The 26216-nt window shown below is 31.9% G+C and overlaps 2 protein-coding genes and 3 non-coding genes across 5 annotated transcripts; 4 read left to right on the forward strand and 1 right to left on the reverse strand.

Annotated features, from left to right (window-relative positions):
* Positions 1-171: 171 nt before the first annotated feature.
* Positions 172-253, forward strand: TRNAS-UGA (transfer RNA serine (anticodon UGA)). Its single transcript has one exon. It is a non-coding gene; the product is annotated as a tRNA-Ser (tRNA).
* A 6974-nt stretch (positions 254-7227) lies between these two features.
* Positions 7228-7309, forward strand: TRNAS-CGA (transfer RNA serine (anticodon CGA)). The gene has a single exon. It is a non-coding gene; the product is annotated as a tRNA-Ser (tRNA).
* Positions 7310-8420: 1111 nt separating this feature from the next.
* Positions 8421-8502, forward strand: TRNAS-CGA (transfer RNA serine (anticodon CGA)). The gene has a single exon. It is a non-coding gene; the product is annotated as a tRNA-Ser (tRNA).
* A 1771-nt stretch (positions 8503-10273) lies between these two features.
* Positions 10274-10921, forward strand: LOC128639948 (putative nuclease HARBI1). Its single transcript, XM_053692225.1, has 2 exons — positions 10274-10713; positions 10806-10921. Exons 1-2 carry the CDS (start codon positions 10416-10418, stop codon positions 10808-10810), a joined length of 303 nt encoding a protein of 100 aa, XP_053548200.1. The 5' UTR covers positions 10274-10415; the 3' UTR covers positions 10811-10921.
* A 4285-nt stretch (positions 10922-15206) lies between these two features.
* LOC128661151 (uncharacterized) lies at positions 15207-16512 on the reverse strand. The gene is made up of 3 exons (XM_053715356.1): positions 16302-16512; positions 16162-16209; positions 15207-15685 (listed from the first exon to the last, which is right to left on the reverse strand). The coding sequence occupies exons 1-3, from the start codon at positions 16432-16434 to the stop codon at positions 15207-15209; spliced, it is 660 nt and encodes a 219-aa protein (XP_053571331.1). The 5' UTR covers positions 16435-16512.
* Between the last annotated feature and the right edge of the window lie 9704 nt (positions 16513-26216).

A 26216-nucleotide genomic window follows, 5' to 3' on the forward strand; every position in this document is an offset into this window, starting at 1 on the left:
GTTTGTTTATAAACTTCTGATTTGAGATTTATCAGGGTTTTGTCCTTAAGTCTAGATAAGAAATATCAGATTACTTGTAAAGAAAACGTATAAGAATTTTATTATTTCGAATGATTATTGGATTTTATAATTTTTTTTTAATTTGTGTATATTTCCTACAGATTTGTGTAGGTAGTTGTGGCCGAGTGGTTAAGGCGACGGACTTGAAATTTATTGGGGTTTCCCTGCGCAGGTTCGAATCCTGCCAACTACGTGTTTATTTGTTGTGGAAGTTGTACTCACTTCCTTGTTAGGGAATGTTGACATCGTTGTCTAGAATAAAAAGTACAGATTTACTTTCATGGAGTTTTATTCATTTCTGATATATAACACAATTTAAATTGAAAATGCTATCTGGCCGCCTATGAAACTTTACATTTTGACTCTTTAATGGAGCCAGAAATACAAGATGTTTGACAATCTGTAAACCGTAGTATTGAAAACTGCTATATTTAAGGTGCTGACAAAATATGCATCCTGGGCACTTTCTCTGATTCTTCTTGCTCATGTGCACTTTGACATTTTAACATCATACTGTTACAGAGATGGACAACTTTGAAGGATTAAGATTATGTTCCTATTCTCACCAATATGAAATGATAGTAGATTAGGGAAATAGACTTGCTTTCCATAAATTTAGATTCTCTTGAAAACAAAATTATTTGCTCTTTTTCAATGGAATAACATAATTTATGTAAGAACTTACCTGATAAATTCATTTCTTTCATATTAGCAAGAGTCCATGAGCTAGTGACATATGGGATATACATTCCTACCAGGAGGGGCAAAGTTTCCCAAACCTCAAAATGCCTATAAATACACCCCTCACCACACCCACAAATCAGTTTAACAAATAGCCAAGAAGTGGGGTGATAAGAAAAAAGTGCGAAAGCATATAAAATAAGGAATTGGAATAATTGTGCTTTATACAAAAAAATCATAACCACCTCAAAAAAGGGTGGGCCTTATGGACTCTTGTTAATATGAAAGAAATGAATTTATCAGGTAAGTTCTTACATAAATTATGTTTTCTTTCATGTAATTAGCAAGAGTCCATGAGCTAATGACGTATGGGATAATGAATACCCAAGATGTGGATCTTCCACACAAGAGTCACTAGAGAGGGAGGGATAAAATAAAGACAGCCAATTCCGCTGAAAAATAATCCACACCCCAAAATAAAGTTTAAATCTTATAATGAAAAAAAAACTGAAATTATAAGCAGAAGAATCAAACTGAAACAGCTGCCTGAAGTACTTTTCTACCAAAAACTGCTTCAGAAGAAGAAAACACATCAAAATGGTAGAATTTAGTAAAAGTATGCAAAGAAGACCAAGTTGCTGCTTTGCAAATCTGATCAACCGAAGCTTCATTTCTAAATGCCCAGGAAGTAGAGACTGACCTAGTCGAATGAGCTGTAATCCTTTGAGGCGGAGTTCTACCCGACTCGACATAAGCATGATGAATCAAGGATTTTAACCAAGATGCCAAAGAAATGGCAGAAGCCTTTTCACCTTTCCTAGAACCAGAAAAGATAACAAATAGACTAGAAGTCTTTCGGAAATCTTTAGTAGCTTCAACATAATATTTCAAAGCTCTAACTACATCCAAAGAATGCAACGATCTTTCCTTAGAGTTCTTAGGATTAGGAAACAACGAAGGAACCACAATTTCTATACTAATGTTGTTAGAATTCACAACCTTAGGTAAAAATTTAAATGAAGTTCGCAAAACCGCCTTATCCTGATGAAAAATCAGAAAAGGAGACTCACAAGAAAGAGCAGATAATTCAGAAACTCTTCTAGCAGAAGAGATGGCCAAAAGAAACAAAACTTTCCAAGAAAGTAATTTAATATCCAGCGAATCCATAGGTTCAAACGGAGGAGCTTGAAGAGCCCCCAGAACCAAATTCAAACTCCAAGGAGGAGAAATTGACTTAATGACAGGTTTTATACGAACCAAAGCCTGTACAAAACAATGAATATCAGGAAGATTAGCAATCTTTCTGTGAAAAAGAACAGAAAGAGCAGAGATTTGTCCTTTCAAGGAACTTGCAGACAAACCTTTATCCAAACCATCCTGAAGAAACTGTAAAATTCTAGGAATTCTAAAAGAATGCCAAGAAAAATGATGAGAAGAACACCAAGAAATGTAAGTCTTCCAGACTAGATAATATATCTTCCTAGACACAGATTTACGAGCCTGTAACATAGTATTAATGACGGAGTCATTAAGGAACAATACTTTTCCAAGAAAGTAATTTAATGTACAGAAAATGCATAGTTTCAAACGGAGGAGCCTGTAAAGCCCTCAGCACCAAATTGGGACTCCAAAGAGGAGAGATTGAATTAATGACAGGCTTGATATGGACCAAAGCCTGTACAACACAATGAATATCAGGATGATTAGCAATCTTTCTGTGAAAAAAGAAAGAGTAGAGATTTGTCCTAACAAAGAACTGAAGACAAAACCTTATCCAAACCAACCTGAAAAAAATAATAAAATTCTATGAATTTTAAAAGAATGCCAAGAAAATTAGGTCTTCCAGACTCAATATAAATCTTTATAGAGACAGATTTATGAGCCTGAAACATAGTATTAATCAATGAGTCAGAAAAACCTCTATGACTAAAAACCAAGTGTTCAAACTCCATCCCTTCAAATTTAATGATTTGAGATCCTGATGGAAAAAATGGCCTTGAGAAAGAAAAGGTATGATTTAAACGGAGGTGTCCAACGTTGGCAACTGGCCATCCGAATGAGATTCGTATACCAAAACCTGAGAGGCCACGCTGGAGCTACCAGCATAACAAACAAATACTCCATAAGAATTTTGGAAGAAGAACTAGAGGCGGAAAGAAATAGGCAAAAAGATAATTCCAAAGAAATGTCAATGCATACACTACTTCCGCCTGAAGATTCCCGGACCTTAATAGGCCCCTGGGAAGTTCTCTATTCAGATGAGATGAAAAACATATCTGGGTAAGAGAGACCATACTCCCGGAAGAAAAGCTTGATTACCAGAGATAATCCGCTTCCCAAATATCTATACCTGGGATAAAAACCACAGAATTTAGATAGGAGCTGGATTTAGCCCAAGCTAATATCCGAGACACTTCTGTCACAACCTAAGGACTGATAGTCCTACTCTGATGATTGACATACACCATAGTAGTGATATTGCTTGAAAAACATTAAACGTCTCTTCTTCAAAAAGAAACAAACTGAAAAAAAACTCTGAGAAAGCACGGAGTTCTAAAATATCAAATGGTAATCTCACCTCCTGAGATTTCCAAACCCCTTGTGCTGACAGAGATCCTCAGACAGCCTCCCAACCAAAAAGACTCGCATCTGTAGAGATCATGGTCCAGGTTGAAAGAAACTAAGAGACCTGTAGAACTAAATGATGGTGATCTTAACCAGCAAATCAAGAGAGATAAATATTAGGATTCAAAGATTTAAAATGCGAAATCCTAGAATCCCTGCACCATAATTCAGCATAAAAGACTGAAAAGGTTCTTTCTATTGAAAATGAGCAAAGGGAATTAAATCCAATGCTGTGGCCATAAGACCTAAAACTTCTATGCATATATAGCAACTGAAAGAAATAATAGAGACTAAAGGTACCGACAAACGGAACACAATAAAATTGTCCCTTGTCTGATAGAGACAAAGACAGAGACACAAATATCTGGAAACCTAAAAAAGGTGACCCTTGTGTGAGGAATCAAGAGCTTTTGAAAAAAAGATCCTCTAACTATGTCCTGAAGAGCAAAGTGAATCATATGAGATTCCGCATCCTCAGAAAATAATCTGAATGAAAACAGAAAAATGAAAATATGCATTTATTGTATCTAATGAAAACAAATAATGCTATCACTGACCAAAAGGCAGAATAGTTTGAATAAAACTCCAAAACCTAGTTCCCAAAAATGGAACTGGAAGAAATACCCCAGAAGATTCCAGGTCTGAGCAGCGCTTAAACCCCATGGGTGCCCAGCCATGCTTCAACAGTACCCAAAATATATAGGACCGAAACACACTTAAAGAAAGTGTTAGCCTTACTGGAATAAAATCAAAGAAATTTGGACCAAATAGAACCAAATAAATTTCAAAAAAGTCTTAACCTGCCCCTTGCCAGCTAAGCTGGAATATGGCACATACATCGCAATATTAGGGAGCTGATTTCGAACTGAAAAATTTCCAATTATAAACATGTTACTTGGGAAAGAATTCAGGAATTCGTTCCCTAATAAGAACAACCAAACTAGTATAAGCTTACAGTTTTAGTCTTAGAACTCAATCTTGAAGCCCTGAGTAACAGTTAAGAAATTAATCCAATTATAAAACAAATAATTGATTATCTTAGAACAAAAGAAATATGGATTTTATAAAAATCACAAAATTCTTCTAGCTAAAATAGCTAAAGACATAGATTAACCCTCATTTGCGAAAATATTCAATAAAATGAAGACACAAATGAAATTATTAGCATGATAGTTCAGTTTAAAGGAACAGACAATACAGTGGACTTGCATAATCAATAAATGCAAAATAACAAGACGAATGCAACAGTACCTAGTCTAGTAAATGTTGTCCCTTAACAATGCTAAAATAAATCATAATCTGATACTTGATCTTAAAGTAAACAGAACAAAAATGAAGCAATTGCAAAATCAAAATAAATCACAGGACCAAGAAAAGTACCTGAAACTAAATAATTTTCCATAAATAAGATACAACCATCTAAAGGAAAATAAATACTATTTTGCTATAGAAACAATAGCATAATTAGTAGGAGTAGAGATAGCCCCAAAAAATTGGAGAACCCTCCAAATTGAATTTAACTGCTGGCAAAGAATATAGTTTAAAACCTTTGAAGAAGGAATAAAAGAAAATTCTCAGCCTATTCCATTCCCTAGTATTGGGAATTGGAAAGAAAACCTCTGAAAACACAGAAGAATAAATAGGCAGAAATAGTGTCAGCTAGTCTTAAAGAACTAGTTACCTTAATATCCAAAATAATCAACACCTTTTCAACAAAGAACAAATGTACTTTAATAAAAAAGTAGATTTGTTAGTGTCAATATCTGATGAAGAAAATTCTGAAAGAGAAAAAACATCATCAGAGAAGGATAAATCAGTATGTTGTTGGTCATTTGAAACTTCAATAATTAAAAAAGAAGTGAAAAAGACCTAAAAAATTTTTATTAGAAGGCACGAAGTCAGACAAAGCCTTTAAAATAGAATCAGAAAAATATTTCTAAATATTTCTTGTACATAAGATGTAAGAATGGCAATATATAAAGCATAAATACTAATGGATTCTGCATGTAAAAGTATATCATAATAACTTATTACAAACCATAGCTAAAGATAAACATTTATAACATTTAAAATAAATGAACTTAGCTTTGGTAGAACTGAAACTCAGTTAAGCGTTTTTCCAGAAGTGGCTTCTGATTCAGGGTCAATCTGAGACATCTTGCAATATGTAATAGAAAAAACAACATATAAAGCAAAATTGATCAAATTCCTTAAATGACATTTTCTGGAATGGGAAAAAATGCCAATGAACAAGCTTCTAGCAACCAGAAGCAATAAACAATGAGACTTAAATATTGTGGAGACAACAATGACGCTCGAATTTTTTAGCGCCAAAAAAGCCGCCCACATTATTTGGTGCCTAAATGCTTTTGGCGCCAAAAATGACGCAACATCCGGTAACGCCGACATTTTTTGGCGCAAAAACGTCAAAAAAATGACGCAACCTCCGGCGACACGTATGACGCCGGAAATGACAAGAAAATTTTTGCGCCAAGAAAGTCCGCGCCAAGAATGACGCAATAAAATGAAGCATTTTCAGCCCCCGCCAGCCTAACAGCCCACAGGAAAAAAGTCAAATTTTAAGGTAAGAAAAAATTGATTTATTCATATGCATTATCCCAAATATGAAACTGACTGTCTGAAATAAGGAACGTTGAACATCCTGAATCAAGGCAAATAAATGTTTAAACACAAATATTTAGAAATTTATATAAAAGTGCCCAACCATAGCTTAGAGTGTCACAAAAATAAGACTTACTTACCCCAGGACAATCATCTACATGTAGTAGAAAGCCAAACCAGTACTGAAACGAGAATCAGTAGAGGTAATGGTATATATAAGAGTATATCGTCGATCTGAAAAGGGAGGTAAGAGATGAATCTCTACGACCGATAACAGAGAACCTATGAAATAGACCCCGTAGAAGGAGATCATTGAATTCAAATAGGCAATACTCTCTTCACATCTCTCTGACATTCACTGCACGCTGAGAGGAAAACCGGTCTCCAGCCTGCTGCGGAGTGCATATCAACGAAGAATCTAGCACAAACTTACTTCACCACCTCCATGGGAGGCAAAGTTTGTAAAACTGATTTGTGGGTGTGGTGAGGGGTGTATTTATAGGCATTTTGAGGTTTGGGAAACTTTGCCCCTCCTGGTAGGAATGTATATCCCATACGTCACTAGCTCATGGACTCTTGCTAATTACATGAAAGAAATAAAGTTTTGCAAAGGCCTTTGAAACAGAATAGTCAACAAACTCAGTAGACAACATGGAAATGAAGCCTAAATATATGTATTGAGGTGAAATGCATCTTTAGGGTATTAAAAATAATAATTTCACATAAAAAATATCAAATGATACAAGAATTAAAAATAGTATGACATGGCCTTTTTAACAACCACACGTATCAAATATCTTATCATAGTTATATGTGTATAAATATATAGCATCATTTAAAAATCTAATTAAATTTCACATTTTTCATTCTCAAAATACTGTTTTGTAATGTATAATTTAATATGATTTATTACTGTTTGTACTATTTTTAATGCATTCTAATAGCATATAAATTTAATACATCCCTTTGATTGGCTCTTTCTGCAAGAATTGTGAGCCGTGCTTGCATGTAATACATTTGATTTGATTTTCTTGCCCTCTTTAATTTGCCCAAATTATTATTGACATTTATTTGTTTATAAACTTCTGATTTGAGATTTATCAGGGTTTTGTCCTTAAGTCTAGATAACAAATCTCAGATTACTTGTAAAGAAAACGTATAAGAATTTTATTATTTAGAATGTTTATTGGATTTTATAATTTTTTTTAATTTTTGTATATTTCCTACAGATGTGCGTAGGTAGTTGTGGCCAAGTGGTTAAGGCGATGGAGTCGAAATCCATTGGGGTTTCTCTGCGCAGGTTCGAATCCTGCCAACTACGAGTTTATTTGTTGTGGAAGTTGTACTCACTTCCTTGTTAGGGAATGTTGATATCGTTGTCTAGAATAAAAAGTACAGATTTACTTTCATGGAGTTTTATTCATTTCTGATATATAACACAATTTAAATTGAAAATGCTATCTGGCCGGCTATGAAACTTTACATTTTGACTCTTTAATGGAGCCAAAAATACAAGATGTTTGACAATCTGTAAACCGTAGTATTGAAAACTGCTATATTTAAGGTGCTGACAAAATATGCATCCTGGGCACTTTCTCTGATTCTTCTTGCTCATGTGCACTTTGACATTTTAACATCATACTGTTACAGAGATGGACAACTTTGAAGGATTAAGATTATGTTCCTATTCTCACCAATATGAAATAATAGTAGATTATGGAAATAGACTTGCTTTCCATAAATTTAGATTCCCTTGAAAACAAAATTATTTGCTCTTTTTCAATGGAATATAAAGTTTGGCAAAGGCCTTTGAAACAGAATAGTCAACAAACTCAGTAGACAACATGGAAATGAAGCCTAAATATATGTATTGAGGTGAAATGCATATTTAGGGTATTAAAAATAATAATTTCACATAAAAAATATTAAATGATACAAGAATTAAAAATAATATGACATAGCCTTTTTAACAACCACACGTATCAAATATCTTATCATAGTTATATGTGTATAAATATATAGCATCATTTAAAAATCTAATTAAAATTCACATTTTTCATTCTCAAAATACTGTTTTGTAATGTATAATTTAATATGATTTATTACTGTTTGTACTATTTTTAATGCATTCTAATAGCATATAAATGTAATACAGCCCTTTGATTTGCTCTTTCTGCAAGAATTGTGAGCCGTGCTTGCATGTAATACATTTGATTTGATTTTCTTGCCCTCTTTAATTTGCCCAAATTATTATTGACATTTATTTGTTTATAAACTTCTGATTTGAGATTTATCAGGGTTTTGTCCTTAAGTCTAGATAACAAATCTCAGATTACTTGTAAAGAAAACGTATAAGAATTTTATTATTTAGAATGTTTATTGGATTTTATAATTTTTTTTAATTTTTGTATATTTCCTACGGATGTGCGTAGGTAGTTGTGGCCGAGTGGTTAAGGCGATGGACTCGAAATCCATTGGGGTTTCCCTGCGCAGGTTCAAATCCTGTCAACTACGAGTTTATTTGTTGTGGAAGTTGTACTCACTTCCTTGTTAGGGAATGTTGATATCGTTGTCTAGAATAAAAAGTACAGATTTACTTTCATGGAGTTTTATTCATTTCTGATATATAACACAATTTAAATTGAAAATGCTATCCGGCCGGCTATGAAACTTTACATTTTGACTCTTTAATGGAGCCAAAAATACAAGATGTTTGACAATCTGAAAACCGTAGTATTGAAAACTGCTATATTTAAGGTGCTGACAAAATATGCATCCTGGGCACTTTCTCTGATTCTTCTTACTCATGTGCACTTTGACATTTTAACATCATACTGTTACAGAGATGGACAACTTTGAAGGATTAAGATTATGGGGGAAATTTATCAAGCATTCAACACTGTATTCTCAATATTATCCGCATCTAAATTCACTTCCGAATTATTAATCTAATTTATGAAACAGTAATTGGTGCTTAGAAACGATATATTTCTAAATCCGTCAATATGTCCGCAGCTCTAACGCCGAGATACGTTCGAACATCTATACGATTATTTTTCTACAGTATTCGATGTAATCTACGCTATTATTCAATTTATCATCCTGTCAACAATTCTATCCGGGCATCGTATTTCCTCACGTATGCGCTTTTCTATACGCATATTCTGTGGTAGCGAAATATATCTTCAAGCAGCATTTATAACGCATATATTAATCAGTTATGGAAATTGTTATTGCAATGTTTCATACTATTTATATGCGTCGAATGGAACGAAGAATAGATGGTCAAGCTGTTCAACAGATAGATAGGCTTCAAAGAAGGCGCAGAAGGATTCCAAGGTTTTTTCGTCCCAGATCAGGACTTGATGCACTTTCTGACATTGACATCATCAGGCGTTTTAGATTGAGTAGAGAATCAATTGAAAGGCTATACAATCAAATATCTGGTCAACTTGAACCCATTACTTTTCGGACACATGCTCTGCCCGGAATGTTGAAGCTGTTGGCTGTTTTACATTTTCTAGCAACTGGTTCCTTTCAATCAGTTACTAGTGTAGTTGTTGGCATGAGCCAGCCTTCTTTTTCACGCCACCTAACTACAGTGATTGATGCTCTTTTGTCAGTTTTCAAACGGTATGTTTTTTTACCAAATACTGCTGAAGAATGGCATTCTGTAAAGCTTAATTTTTTTAGACTTGCTGGAATCCCAAATGTGTTGGGTGCAATTGATTGTACTCATGTCAGAGTAAGGCCACCACATCTAAAAGAAGAAATGTATCGCAACCGCAAGTTTTATCATTCTTTGAACATCCAGATGGTTTGTGATGCTGGTTTGAAAATCATGAGTGTCCGTTCAGGATTTCCAGGATCATGTCATGATTCATATATTCTCAAACAGTCTGCCCTATATAATAAATTTGAGGAAGGACAAATGCCTGAAGGATGGCTACTAGGTATGATTATGAAAATTAAAAACGAAACCTTCTAATGTGCGTTAATATTAACTCACAATATTGTAATTTTTTGTGCAGTGTATAATATCAATAGATTTTAAAATACAGTATATACCCTGTTTTTATTTATTTATTCTGTTTGCTGCAGCACCAAGGTCAATGGATTTTTAGTTCCATACCTTTTTTAAAATACCTATCTATCTATCTATCTCTCTCTCTCTCTCTATATATATATATATATATATATATTTATATATTTATATATATATATATATATATATAGCGATATAATTAAATTTTTATTAATACCAATATATATGTACAATTTAAAACATAAAAATGGTTGCAAGTAAAAAGTGTATCTGAACACATTTAAATTTGTATAACTCTTTTTATTTTTCAAAAGGAGATGCAGGATATTCCTGTAGGAACTGGCTACTTACTCCTGTAAATATTCCACGCACAAGATCTGAAATGCGGTACAATGATGCACACAAAACAACTCGATGTGTGATTGAGAGGACCTTTGGAATGCTCAAAAGCCGTTTTCGTTGTCTAGATGAATCCGGAGGCACTCTTCAATACGTTCCTGAGAAAGTGGCTGTTATGGTGTTGGTCTGTTGCATGTTGCATAACATCGCTTTGCGACAATCAAACATAGAGGAACTGGAAATAATAACACCAGATGAAGATGGTGTTGAATCTGTTCCTCAAGATGTAGTTGAAGGGGGTACACATGCACGTAACCAGTTGATACAAACTCATTTCGTAGGTGAATAAAATAAAAATTATGTATGATTTATGTATTGATTGTATAATTTTTAGCAATAATTATTTATAAACAATCTCTTCTTATATTCACAGGTTAACTAGAAAATGTTTCTAAGTTCAAGCATGAAAATCTATAATTCAAAAATGAGAAACGTTCTCCACAAAATTATTCACAATTTAGATGATGAGAGTGATGTGTAATTCAAAAATAAATATGTTCTGATTGATACAGTTGAAAAAAAAATTATTTGCATATGTTGTCTTTTCTTCTATTTGTTATTTGTTTAAAAAAATTAAAATAAAATCAAATTTTTTTTTAATTTTTTTTTTTTTACTAACGACTTACAATATAGTTGTTGAAAATAAGTTGTATCCTTGAACAGTGTGCAATTAAGAAAACAGGTTCTGTGATTCTAAACTTTTTATTATTGTTGAAAACAAGCACTAGCTTTGTATATATTTGCAAGCCAGATACAGCTTTTGGAACCTATAAATTAAGAACAAACCTTGCCTAGACGTATGGCAATGCAATTGGAATAAAATGTAAGCTAGTCAAGTATAAAATGCATAAAACATATCAACCCCCTAGCTATAGTGTTGATGCTACACACTGCAAGAAAACAAACCTTGACAGGAGAGATGTTTTAAAAATTGAAACAGTCGAATTACATTTTATTGCATTCAATAGTAACCTTTTCATAACTATATGAACATCATAATATATTAAAATTTTATCAAAACAAGAAGGCAACATATAAAAACATTTTATTAAAATTTTCTAATAACTAGATAACCATCAATATATAATATAACAATGCAATTTAAATAACTAATAAACTTATTTAAACATATATGAAACTTTCGCTAATAATAAGTTGCAAGAATAACAATTGAAACAGAATTTAATATACATGTATTGAATAACATTCTAATCTAATGAGGATGCAAATTATGTGAACCGAATAAGTTTTAACAAACTATCTGTCTCTTAACACATTTATCATAAAATAATATAAACTCAAACATTGATTTATAAATAAAAAAAGTTTTCCTGAATTTACTCAAATGATTGACATATTACGTCATTTCCTTCAAGATTAGAAACTCGTTAGCAAGATGTCGCAACGTTCTCCGTTCACTGCTGGAGAGCTAATTATTTTAGTTTATGGGATGGAGAAATATTTTCCAAAAAGAATAGGAGGTGTTAGATCTGTCAAACAAGATCAACGCGATTATCTTGTTTATGAGATAATACGCAGGATGTATCGGGTATCGGGAATAAAAAGAACAAGAAGACAGTGCCTTCAACGCTATTCGGACCTACGTAGACGTGAAAAGGAGTACCATACTAGGATTAGAAGTCTCATTAGAGTTTGTAAGTGTTGACTACATACACTATTTCTAATAGATATTGTATTTTGATTCAATTTCTACGTTTAAAACGGTTTAGTTAAATAATGTTATGCGTTTGTTCTGACGCATTATGATAATTTTAAAGATAGATATAAATAAAGTGATAGAACTTTATAGATATAGACAGATATACTATATATAAATAATAATCAATATATAGAACTATAATGAGAGATAAAAAGATAGATCTAAAAATATAAAGAAAAAGAATATAGAAAAATATAGATCTAAAGATAAAGGGATAAATAGTGATAGACTTAATGGTTGTTAATTTAACCAGCTAATTTAAGAGCTATAGAGATTTGAATTACAAATTGATAGCGATAAACAGAAATAGATATAGAAAACTAGACATCTAGAGTTAAAAACACAATGAAAAATTAAGTCCCAGAAAAAAAAGATACAAAGTTATAGATAGAGAATATAGTTTTTAAAGAGTAAACTAAATTAATAAAGAAATACAAAGAAATAGGACAGATTAAGAGAGTTCAATTAATAGAAAAAAGAGAAAGAGAGACACATATAGAAAGTAATAAAATTACTTTGTTCAAAATAATATTTATAATAACAGTGACAGAAATAGAAAGCAATATTGGAAGAGAGAGATAGAGAGAAATATAGTGCGAGGGGGAGAGAGAGAGAAATAAATAGATAAAAATATTTACAATTAGAAATATAAATAATAAGAAATAGGAGAGAAAGTGAGAGATAGAGCTAGCAAAAGAGAGAGATAGAGAGAGAGAAAGAGAGAGGGAGAGAGAGAAATACAAAGATAGATAGAGATAGATATAGATAGATATAGACTTGTAAATGTTGAGATATGAAAAGAAAAATATAGAGAGATACAAAGATAGATATAAATAAACAAAATGATATCAAATAAATGATAAATCTAGAAATATGAAATAGAAAGAATGATAAGAGATAGAGAAAGATAAAAGAGTTCAAGAGATTTATCTTTATATATAAATAGTAAAGTTTAGATAGATATAAATAATATAATTGAAAAATAGATTCAACTCCAAAAAATAATAATTATTATAAATATATATATATATATATATATATATATATAAATATATATATATATATATATATATATTTATATATATATATATATATATAGAGAGAGAGAGCTCTATCTCATTCTATCTTTTCTTATTAATCTTTGTTCAAAATATTTATTTATTCAGATTTTATTCATTAATGGAAATGTGATTACAGATACCAAAAGAAGAAAGGAAAAGAATAAGAGTGCTCCACGATACCTGAGACCAATAATGGCTTTTACCCCAAACAGTAATGCACAATCTCCTCCACTTCCTATAACTTTAATGGAAAATAATGATCTGAACACAGAAATTCAAGATCCATTAACTACTGATATGGACAATCAATATGAATGTGAAGTAACTTTGACAGCTGAAAATGATCAGGAAAATGTCATTGATGGAATTGGATCTAGTGAATGTGAGTGTCAATCTAATTATACATTTTTTCACTGTATAAAAATAGAGTAAAGATAAGTAATTTTCTTTAGTTGATAAAGATGTTATAAAATCGAAATACATCAAAATGTGTATATCTCTAAATTCTAATTCCATTCATTTTCTTCAATATAAATTAATAATTTTGATTTGTTCTTATTTATCTTCCTTATATTACAGCCGTGCCTGAAAAAAAGCAAGATACAACAACCAAAAATAGTTTTGTAAAAAAAACTAAAAAAATTTAAGAAAAAATTATTGAAGACGAACAAGGAGATTGATAAAATGATTTCAATACTAGAAAAATGTTAATTGAAAAAATAATAATTTTACTTTATTATAATTTGTGAATGTTCTATTAATATTCTATGTCAAGACTATTATATATGTCATTTTTATTTTTTAAATATGACTTATTGATGTTCAGTAATTTTGAATATTTTGATAAAAATTAGTGATTAAAACTAATTATTAAAGAAAAAATAAATATTTTGTTTCAACCGTTCTAATCTTTTTTTTTAATAGCGTTCACATATATTTTTTGGCTTAGTAGTTCAAATGTTATAAGTTCTACAACTTGTATTCAAACAACGATTATAATGCATAGTGATCAATATATTAATTTATAATTTTGTTTTATTATTTCAAGACCAACATATATATTATTGATCACATTAGCATATATCTTGAAAATTATATATATATATATATATGTATGTATATATTGTTCTCTCTATATATATATATCTATATACACACACACTGAATAATATTTATATTTATATTAATGAACTAAAAATATCTAAATAAATATATATATATATGTATAGTTACCTAACTATATATATATATATATATATATATATATATATTGATCAAAGATCTCTTTTTCTATCTATCTATCTATCTATCTATCTATCTATCAATCTATCTATATATATATATATATATAAAAATTATATATATATATATTCATCAATATATATATATATATATATTTTATATATAAAATAACTCATTGTAATAAGTAATAATTGTAATTGTTATATATATATATATATATTTTTTTTTTTTTTATCCATGACTCTATCAATCAATACTATTAAAATATTAATAGTTTTGGTTGATTATGTACAAACAAATACAACATATACAAACCTTGCAATCTATGTTTATGTATATAACTCACTCTCTCTCTGTCTCACTATATATATATATATATATATATATATATATATATATATATATATATATATATATATACAATTATAATTTATATATAGACATTGAGAGAGAGATAATTTTGATATATTTATATATATAGACATACATATTTGGATTGTAAATTATATATAATTATATTGAATCTAAATATATATAAATATATATATAGAGAGTGATATAAATATATTTATCTAAAGAAACATATGTATGTATGTATCAATATATATATATATATATTATAATTTTTTTTTAAATTATTAGATTTCTATATTTAAATAAATAACTTGTTTATAACAATTTAAATGAGAACAGAATAAACTATATTCAAACATTATTATTATAAAATTTAAATAGCAATGTAAAATTATGGCTATTCTTGAAATTGTGGGTTTGGTGATGATGATGCGGAGAATAAGTTTGATATTGATTCTACGCATTTACTTAAATTTTCAAAACCAGCTCTAAATATCTCATTTCTTTCCCTTTCAATTTCTATTTTTTGCTCCTCTATTCTTATCCTATCCTTTAAAAAATTTCCAAACATCTCAATTACTTTGTTTTGTTCATCCCTAAAATTGCGTGCTATTCCCACCATCTCCTGTAATGCGTCTGTCTCAGGGGCAGCTTCAATTGGATTATTAGCTATATTAGCAGCATTTTCAATTTCAGGTATTGGTGTAGACATTGTAGACTCTGGTTGTTGATGGGACCTTGATTGGGCAGATGTATTTGTCCCTGACAAGGACTCTTCAATTATAGTCATTTGTGAATCTTCTTCTAAAGGGTCTACAGTCCTTAGTATTATTTCCCCACTACTAATATCATCTTGTGTGTTTTCTTCTTCGTTACCTACAAATAAATATAGAAAATAAATATATAGATAAAACATCGAATATATGTATGTAATTTATGTTTTACATATAAATTTGACAATAAAAACATTCTAAAATATTTAAAATTAAAAATATATATATATATATATTCATTTTTATTAAAAGATAGCCAATACAGATCTTACTCAATTTTATTTGGAAAAAAAAAATAATTTTGATTTTCAAATCAATTTCTAAAAATGTAAGATTTGTATTTGATTATCATTTTTTCAAAAAGAAAATTAGTACATCAATAACGATTGTGAATGTTCTCTGCCATTTCAGGAAAATCAATTACTGAAAATAAGATATTTGATATGCAGATTGATTTACCATGGAACATATCTTTTTTCACATTACAAAACATGATACTACATTAAAGTTAAATAAGGACAAAAATATCTTTAAATTTTGCCAACAATAGAATAAATGTACATAAAGCTATATAATTACCTTCTTCTATACCTCCGGATATAATTTGATTGAAGATATTCATGACTTCTGAAAATAAAAAATAACATTTATTTTTTAGGGTTCTTTTAATTTGTTAACAAGAAAAAAAATACAACAATACAATTTAAAAAAAAAAATACCTCTCGAATTTCTGGCATTGTCAACGGGTGTACTGCAGGGAATATCAGGCAATGTATCCGCTGATCCTAAACTATGTGTTGTTATCGAAGATGACGAAAGGGTTCTTTGACAAACATTTTCTGTAGGCCTCATTTGGCTTGTAGAAGCTAATTCCTCAATTGACTCTGTAGCTTGTAGAGAAGACTGGCTAGAAGGTTGTGCTATAATAGTTAAAAAGAATACATATATGTGTTAGAGGGACATTTTACTCAAAAATAATATTTCATGTTTCAGATTGAGAATATAATTTCTGAAAACTTATTTTTTGTTAAATTTTTTATTAATTCTCTTGTGATTCTTATTTTAAAGATAAACCTAGGAGGTTCATAGACTAATTTATAAGGCCTTATTTTCTGTTTTTTAACAATATAGGTTGTTAGCTCATGAGTGTCAAAAGTTATAGACAATTATCTTGGTATATTGATTCGAAAAGGAAAATTGTAATTTTAGAAACAGGACCATTTTTGTTGAAAAAGTAAAATTGTATTTGCTGATTGGACAGAAACAATTAACAATTGCTGTCCATGGTCTGAAAAAAAAATGGTCTGTCGGCTTAGCTTAGAGACCTTCATTTTAAAATCAAGATAGCAAGAGAATGAAGAAAAATGTATAATGTTTGTAAATTATACTTGTTTACAATTACATAGTATATGAATCAGAAAATAAATTTTTAGGGTTGAGTGTCTATTTATTTTCATCATAATATTTATGGCCTTTTTGGAACTTAAAAAAGCCTGCAACGTATGAAAGATGTATACTTGTGAATCCATACTCCATGATTTGAAGTGCACATGAATATAAGTAAATGTAATTTATCCTAATCTTACTTTAAAATAAGTAAGAAATTATAAACTAACAAGGTCAATAATTCAGTATCACATATCACTGTTGTGCGTCTATAGATACGCTGTTTGAACATGTAATTTGTATACAAACCTGGAAAATCATCGGAATCACAAGGCACATCAAGACCATCTACTATTTCGTTCCCCAATCGAGACAATACACGTCGTTCATAGTTGAGAAGATCGGAATCCATTGCTGGGCCACCGCCGGTAGCCCTAGCTGCTTTTTTTTCTTTGGCATATTTTGACTTTGTGATTCTTTTAATGTCAGAGAAACGCTTTTTGCAACTATCAACATTTTTGGGAAAACGTGATACTGCTGAAACAGCGCGACTAATCTCTTCCCACAAAAACTTTTTTCTGCTATGTGTGGTAACACGCTGCTTATGGCCGAGAAGAACATCATAATGCTCTAATACACTCTCTACTAGAACTTCATTTTGTTCTAAAGTAAATTGGACATTACGTCCACTTTTGGTTCTTCCAGCTTCAATCGCTGCCATCTTGTCGCAATAAAGATTAATCTGACTAATAAAGTAATAGGCGTATGCTAACATTCGCGCCGTAATGACGTCTTAGATTCATTTTAATATCACATGTAAGTAACGTCCACTAAGTTGTTCGCTTTATCATATTGAATGCTTCATAAATTAGAACAATTAGGGAGTGATATTTATCATAGATACGATGATATTCGCTTCAAATATGACGCGAATAATTACGGATTGAAATTTGATAAATAAGTACTAGTCAAGTTAATACGGAGTGTGCGAATGATGGCGTTATAATTGCCGATCGTAATTGCGTGATAATTCACATAGTAATAAATTTCGCCCAAAGTTCCTATTCTCACCAATATGAAATAATAGTAGATTAGGGAAATAGACTTGCTTTCCATAAATTTAGATTCTCTTGAAAACAAAATTATTTGCTCTTTTTCAATGGAATATAAAGTTTGGCAAAGGCCTTTGAAACAGAATAGTCAACAAACTCAGTAGACAACATGGACATGAAGCCAAAATATATGTATTGAGGTGAAATGCATCTTTAGGGTATTAAAAATAATAATTTCACATAAAAAATATTAAATGATACAAGAATTAAAAATAATATGACATAGCCTTTTTAACAACCACACGTATCAAATATCTTATCATAGTTATATGTGTATAAATATATAGCATCATTTAAAAATCTAATTAAATTTCACATTTTTCATTCTCAAAATACTGTTTTGTAATGTATAATTTAATATGATTTATTACTGTTTGTACTATTTGTAATGCATTCTAATAGCATATAAATTTAATACATCCCTTTGATTGGCTCTTTCTGCAAGAATTGTGAGCCGTGCTTGCATGTAATACATTTGATTTGATTTTCTTGCCCTCTTTAATTTGCCCAAATTATTATTGACATTTATTTGTTTATAAACTTCTGATTTGAGATTTATCAGGGTTTTGTCCTTAAGTCTAGATAACAAATATCAGTTTACTTGTAAAGAAAACGTATAAGAATTTTATTATATAGAATGTTTATTGGATTTTATAATTTTTTTTAATTTGTGTATATTTCCTACGGATGAGCGTAGATAGTTGTGGCCGAGTGGTTAAGGCGATGGACTCGAAATCCATTGGGGTTTCCCTGTGCAGGTTCGAATCCTACCAACAACGAGTTTATTTGTTGTGGAAGTTGTACTCACTTCCTTGTTAGGGAATGTTGATATCGTTGTCTACAATAAAAAGTACAGATTTACATTCATGGAGTTTTATTCATTTCTGATATATAACACAATTTAAATTGAAAATGCTATCTGGCCGGCTATGAAACTTTACATTTTGACTCTTTAATGGAGCCAAAAATACAAGATGTTTGACAATCTGTAAACCGTAGTATTGAAAACTGCTATATTTAAGGTGCTGACAAAATATGCATCCTTGGCACTTTCTCTGATTCTTCTTGCTCATGTGCACTTTGACATTTTTTTTTTTTTTAAATATATCTTTATTTACCAATTCGGTATACATATCAGGTAAAATAATAAGACAGAAGGGAAACAAAATAAGAGGGACCAGGGGGATACAGAGATCTTATAAATACAAAACAGTTAAAGCAAATACAAGAAACTTCACAATCTCTATATGTAAACAAACTCTGTGGGGGTGCATCTCCTGGCATTCCTCCTTTCAAAGATAGTTTTTCTAAACAGATATTCGCATACTTCCTGCATAGTATCAATAAATACATTTTATACCGAATTGGGGTTTTTCTACTAAAGAATAAAAAAACACTTATTATAATCAAAACTGGTCAACAACTAAAAAAAAAACCAAAAAAAAAAAACCCGAATGCAGGCACCCCACCCCGCTCACCCTTACATCCTCTCTCCATCCACATTAGATTTTTGATTTTATTTCTAGTCAATATGAACTAGAATCTATCTTTCATTTTTCTTTGCTTACAACAGCTTAATCAGTACCATTCAGATGGAAAAACATTTGACAGAATCAATGTCTCAAAAAATTCTGATCTGCGAAAATTACGAACAATCGTAAGCTGAGTCGCCAGCGGATAGGACAAAATAATTTTTAGCCATTTCAAAAAAAATTTTTTGATCCTTTTCTCTTCTAGGGGGGCTATATTCATTTGTTCAAAAACTATCTGGGTATGTATGGTATTTATAAAGCAGCCCATTGTGGGAGCTTTTCTATTCTTCCAATCTTTTAGTATAAGATTACGACCAAGCATAATTACCGTATTAATAAGGTTAGTATTCGTTCCATTATGATCCATGTTGTAAAGAAAAAAGATATGTTTAGCTTGGATTTTTAGCCTAAAATCTAGAACCTTATTAAGCCAGAATTCCACTTTTCTCCAGAACTGGGCCAATTTAGGACAATTCCAAAAACAATGTATTATATCTGTGTGCGGGTTATTGCATCTTGGGCATTTTGGTACCGAGTTCGGATACCATTTAGATAGTTTCCAGGGTGTCAGATAAGCGTTGTTTATTAATTTTATATGTGATTCTTTCCATGCTAACGGAATGTTTGCACCTTGTATCCGCTTATAACTAGCAATCAGCGATTCTGCAGAAATGTCCGTAAAGAAGAGGTTCCACTTTAGGGCTAAATTATCCCTGGACATTTGAGCCTGCTTTGCCAGCATAATTTTGTATAATAACGCTATACTATGTTTGCCTGACTTATAGCTAACTATATATTTTTCAACCTTCCCCCTACCACTCATATCTAAGTTTGATTTATTAATTCCTGTTATATAATGTCTAATCTGAAGATAGGCGAAGAAGTTCTTGTTAGATAGACAGAATTCTCTCGCAATATCTTCAAAGGTTTTTATCTGGGACATGTTATTTAAACATTGGTATATGTAAAGCAGTCCTTTATGCATCCAAGTTTTGTATATTTCATGTGAGGTGCCAGGTATAAATCTTGGATTACCTCGTATCGGGAGGAATGGAGTAATTTCAAAATTGACTTTGAGCATTATACTAAGTTTCTGCCATGCTTCGATAGTATTAGATAGTATTTTTAGCTTTTTAATATGAGATGGTAGTTGTGTCATTGGACAGTGTAATAGGGCTTTCAGGGAGAAAGGTGCGCACAAGCTTTCCTCTATAGATAGGAGTGTAAGATAATTGGCTTCTGATAACCAGTCAATTGCTGATCGAGCTAATATGGCAATGTTGTACTTTCTAATGTCTGGAAAAGATAAACCTCCTTCTTCCAGTCTCGGTGTTAGTTTAGCTATAGACAGCATCTTTTATTATTCCACATGAAGTTGGCACAATCTGCGTTAAACCTTTTAATATCTTGGGCAAAAATAAACAATGGGATATTTTGCATAATATAGATCAGTTTGGGGAGTAAGATAGATTTAATAATCATTACTTTAGCTGAGAGAGAGATAGGGAAATTACTCCATTGTAGCAATTTCTCTGATGCTTTTTTTAAAAAGGGTGCATAATTTAAACTATACCATTGCTTGGGGTCAGCATGAAAGTATATTCCAAGATATTTAATACTATATGTATCTTGAAAAGGATATTCTTGTAGGCTATCTTTATTTTTATTAATCCATAAGATTTCAGATTTATTAGCATTAATTTTATAGCCCGAAATGGAGCCATACAAGTCAATGATCTTTATGGCCTGTGGTATGTTTTTCGTTGTATTTTTAACATATAGGAGCAGATCGTCGGCATACAAGGATAGAACAAGTTTTTCTTCCCCTAGCCTAATTCCTTGTAGCTCTTGCCGCATCATTATAGCGAGTGGTTCTATGGCCACATTAAATAATAGCGGTGAGAGTGGGCAACCTTGTCTCGTACCTCGGTGCAATGTAAGGTATGTCGTGTGGCTACCGTTTATTAATATATTAGATCTCGGATGGTCGTATATAGTTTCAATGAATTTAAGAAACTGGCTTGTGAAGCCAAATTGTGCTAGCGTGGTGAAGAGGTGGTCCCAGATTATAGCATCAAATGCTTTTTCGGCATCAATTGTTATTAAGGCAAAATCCTGTTTGATTACTGTTTTTTTTTAAAGTTTATTCCATAGATAATCTAATACTAGTGCTACCTTCCGTGTATTTTTGGTTACTGATCTTTGGTGCATAAAACCCACCTGGTCAAGATGTATAATAGGATCTAAGCATGTTTTCAATCTGTTGGCAATGATATGAGTTAATAGCTTATAGTCTGTATTAAGCAATGAGATTGGTCTATATGACTTAGGATCTAATGCCGATTTACCCTGTTTCAGTATCAATGTTATTGTAGACTCAGAGAAATACTTTGAAATACTTTGGCCCTCAATAAAATAACCATTAAATAGTTGTACTAAGAGATCTGTTATCTCTGTTATGAGTATCTTGTACATTTCAGCTGGTATTTGGTCTGGGTCCGGAGCTTTATTAAGTTTAGCATTTTTAATTGCTTCCACTACTTCTTCTTGAATTATTGGTCTATTTAGCTCACTGGCCATTTCTTGTGCTAATTTAGGGAGACTAATTTTATGCCAAAAGTTAGCTTTGTTGTTGGTATCAATTTCCTTGGCTGCGTATAGGTTTTGATAGAATTTTAAAAACACGTTTTTAATTTTATCTTGATCCGTTACTCTTTCTGTCCCATCATAGATAGCTTCTATTACATAAGATTTTTTCCTAACTTTATCCAGTCTAGAAAGAAACTTAGTTGACTTCCCATATTGGCCTTTGTACTTAGCACTTATCTTTAATTCTTCCCATGCAACTTTCTGTTTGATGAAAATATCCCTTTCTGTTCTGGCCGCATTATACTTATCTCTTAATCTCCTGGAAGGATTACTTATATATTTTGAGTATGCATTCTGGACTTGCTTAGAAAGCTGATTCTACTTCAACTGCAACTTCTTTTTTTTTTTATCATGTAGGTTTTAATCTCACCTCTAAGAAAGGCCTTTGCCGTTTCCCAAAAGATTTCAGTCTTTTCTCTATATGATCTATTTAGAAAGGCAAATTCTTTCCATTTATGTGTTAACCAATTATTAAATTCTGGATCGTTAACTAGATATTTTGGGAAGAAAAAGTCATTTCGTTCATTTCTCTGACAGGAATGAAAATGTATGTCTAAAGAGATAATTGCATGATCCGAAATCACGATATCGAATATCTCTGTTTGAATGTCTAATTTAATCAAAGAGCTGGATATCAGAAAGAAGTCTATTCGTGATAAAGAACCGTAACTTTTTGAATCGCAAGTAAAGGACTTCGTGTCAGGGAATTGCAGACGCCATATGTCATGCAGTTTCAGATTTTTGCATAATTGCTTGAATATTCTGGACTTCTGACCAGAGGAGGTGGAATTCCGGGGACTAAATTTGTCTAGAATTTCTGAGGGTATTAAGTTGAAATCACCCTCTAAGACTATATTCTGATCCATAAAATTAGTTAACATAAAGACTAAACTATTCCAAAAAATAGGGTCTGTTTTATTAGGACCATACACATTGCAGATCACCATTTTAGCACCCTCGACCTGTATCTCCAGTAGGACCCATCTTTCATCAGGGTCTAGAGTTATTTTTATAATATTATATGTAAATTTTTTATTTAGTAGGAAAGCTACTCCTTTTTTCCTTCTGGAACAGGGGGTGGCAATCACCTCCCCAACCCATTTGCATTCTAGCTTAACAATTTCTTCTTGTTTTAAGTGTGTTTCTTGTATTAGGGCTATATCAGGATTATGTTTACCCAGTTGTCTAATTATTGTTTTCCTCTTGATTGGGGAGGTGATGCCACCCACGTTCCAGGAAAGCACTCTAATGTTACCCTTCATCTTATTCGTCTGTTATATAAAAATTGGGAGAGGTTGAGGAGAAACCCGTATAGGAGAGGGGAGGGGGGAGAGGGGGGAGCCAAAAAAAAAAAAAAAAAAAAACAACAATTCCAAGCAGAACAAAAAAAAATTATTTACAACAAAAATCTTAACAGCCGGAGCCAAGTATACTTTCTCTATATATTTACACACTTTTTCCATATTGAGCGGAAGCAGTAGCACACTACAAGAGAGACACATGCATACTGTATTTTATAGCTGTCCCAGCCCCCATGTAAGTGTTAGCTTATGATCTGTAAAGTAACCTTTAGCTTCTTCTACATTGTCTAGTCTGACTATGCCTTCCTTTTCTTCTATAATTATCCTTGCGGGATAGACTAATTTTGCTAGGAAACCTTCTTTTATCAATTTGGTACAAAAAGGAGCCATTTCTTTCCTCCTGAAAGCAGTGTCAGCAGAATAGTCTTGGAACATTAAGATTTTATTGTCTTCTATGTGAAAGTTATCTGCTTTCCTATATAACCGGAGCATATTTATCTTGTCTTGAAAATTTAGGAACTTTATCAAAATTGGTCTATGTATATTTTTACCATTGGCTCTGCTTCTAGGGGGGCCCAACCTGTGCGCCCGTTCTACCACTATTGGTATTTGCGTATGATCTATTCCTAGAGCTTGGGGCAAAATTGTCGTAGCAAAATATAATAAATCTTTTGATTGATCTGACTCAGGGAGACCTATGATTTTTAAATTGTTCCTCCTTGAGCGGTCCTCAAGGTCATCTAACCTAGCGATTAGATTCATATTTTTCTTTTCTAACTCTGAAATTTTTTGGGACTGGTTGTTGGTTATGTCCTCAACTTCTGAAATTCTGTCTTCTGCTTCTGAGAGTCTATTAGCAAATACTTTTAATTCTGCCGATAAACTAGAAATTTGAATCTTTAGATGTTCAAACTGCGGGAGGAAAATATCACTAAGTTGAGTAATTAGAGGCTGTAGGTCTATTTTTGGGTTTAAAGCTTCGTTTATATTCTCAGCCATAATATCAGATTACGTGGCCTTCTATCCTTACTTTTTGGGGGCATGGTCTGAGAAGGTGTGCTGTGCGGGAGGAGAAATTTTTCCATATATTTCTCGTGTAAAGGGGGGAGGTGGTACAAAAAGAAGAGTGGAAATCACAAACAAAGTGAAACGGGGCAGTGCTAAAAAAAATAGTGCTAATCTTTTTTTTTTTTTTTTTTTTTTTTTTTTTGGGGAGTGAGCCCCAATAACAAAGGTATATGTGTTATACAAAAATATATGTGTATACTATAGAGAGGAGAACAGTGTGTATTAACCTATGTGAATTACATGACCGTACCAAAAGATAGATATGTGATAAAACACTAGATAGGTCTAAATTGTGTCTTATTTGGCTATGGCTTTAGTTTTAAGACCTTATAGCCTAGTTTAAGTCCAAAGAGCTTTTCCCCCCTTTTTTCTCTCTCTCCTTTCCTTCCCCTTTCTTGTCCTGTGTTTTATGTTATAGCTACTCAGGGGTAATTATATTTGAGTTCTTATATAATGTTCAGCCCAATACTTTTAGCAACTTATTGTATATGCTTATAGTCAAAATCTATTCAGATCAAACAATACATAGTTACAATATATGAACCTCTTAACATTACACATTTGAGAACTTCAATGTTACCAATATTCAAAAACTTTGCAGCTTGAATTGCAGCACTCAATAGGCATCCATACTATTCCTAGTCAGTAAAAAGTGTCAATACTTATAAGAAATTAGTAGGTATAAATCGTAACAATCTTTTCCTAACTTTATGCTATGTTCCTTATTCCTGGGAAAAGTCAGGGAGGAGTCAGGGAACCATTAGCATACCAGCTTAACATTCAGAGCGACCTTATAATATAGTCATATGGCCTAGATATATATGGCAACATACATATAAATAGACAGTAGCGTGAATTGCTTCGTGGTCCTGGATGTCCGACCGCTAACGGCTTCTATATAGCATATGAGGGATATATTGCACTCTCACCTGCTCTTCTTCTGACCGATATAGATACTTCGTTCTGGTCACACCGTCTCGTAAAACCTCCGGGATCACTGATATTCCACTCTCTCGTGGTTTAGAGATTTCCCTTCGGCGTCTGACGTCACGATACACGTGCTTAGTTGCGGCCAATCAGTGAATGAGTCATCCGAGCTGGTAGCGTTGCTCCTCTCCTATATGTTAAGCCGGTCTTGGCGTAAATTCTGTGCTGTCTTACCCGGAGCCCCCTCGGGTGGGCTGGATTGCCCTTTTACAGTACACACCGGCCCTCTTCCAGGTCGGGTATATATGAATTCCAAAACAATGGTACTGTTTAAGATAAAAGTTCTCTTTATTAGGACAAGTTAAAACAAAGTTGCTCACGTGCAGTAATATTAAAAATCAAAAACACTACTTAAAGGCCAGTCTGACATGTTTCGGCTGTCCGCCTTATTCATAGACTCACTAACTATTGGTCGCCTGTGGAGCTTTATACGCTCCCTCGCAACCTCATTGGTTGCTAATAAGTGTGCTTGTTAACCCTTTCTATACTGGACGGTGAGAGGTAATATTGTTTATAATGAAGGTTACGTTTTCTCTCAAATATATGTATAATAACCTCACACATACAGTTCTGCTTGGATTAGTACTATACTTTTGGGT

This window comes from Bombina bombina, chromosome 1 (genome assembly GCF_027579735.1).
Source record: "Bombina bombina isolate aBomBom1 chromosome 1, aBomBom1.pri, whole genome shotgun sequence".
Taxonomy (NCBI): domain Eukaryota; kingdom Metazoa; phylum Chordata; class Amphibia; order Anura; family Bombinatoridae; genus Bombina; species Bombina bombina.

What these genes read in the sequence shown, in the direction of transcription:
- LOC128639948 (XM_053692225.1), top strand. Translation starts at nt 10,416, where the DNA reads ATGCGGTACAATGATGCACACAAAACAACTCGATGTGTGATTGAGAGG.
- LOC128661151 (XM_053715356.1), bottom strand. Translation starts at nt 16,434, where the DNA reads ATGAGGCCTACAGAAAATGTTTGTCAAAGAACCCTTTCGTCATCTTCG. An exon ending in CAATGCCAGAAATTCGAGAG is followed by an intron (nt 16,210 to 16,301) that starts GTATTTTTTTTT and finishes TTTTATTTTCAG; the next exon opens with AAGTCATGAATATCTTCAAT. An exon ending in ATCCGGAGGTATAGAAGAAG is followed by an intron (nt 15,686 to 16,161) that starts GTAATTATATAG and finishes ATTTATTTGTAG; the next exon opens with GTAACGAAGAAGAAAACACA.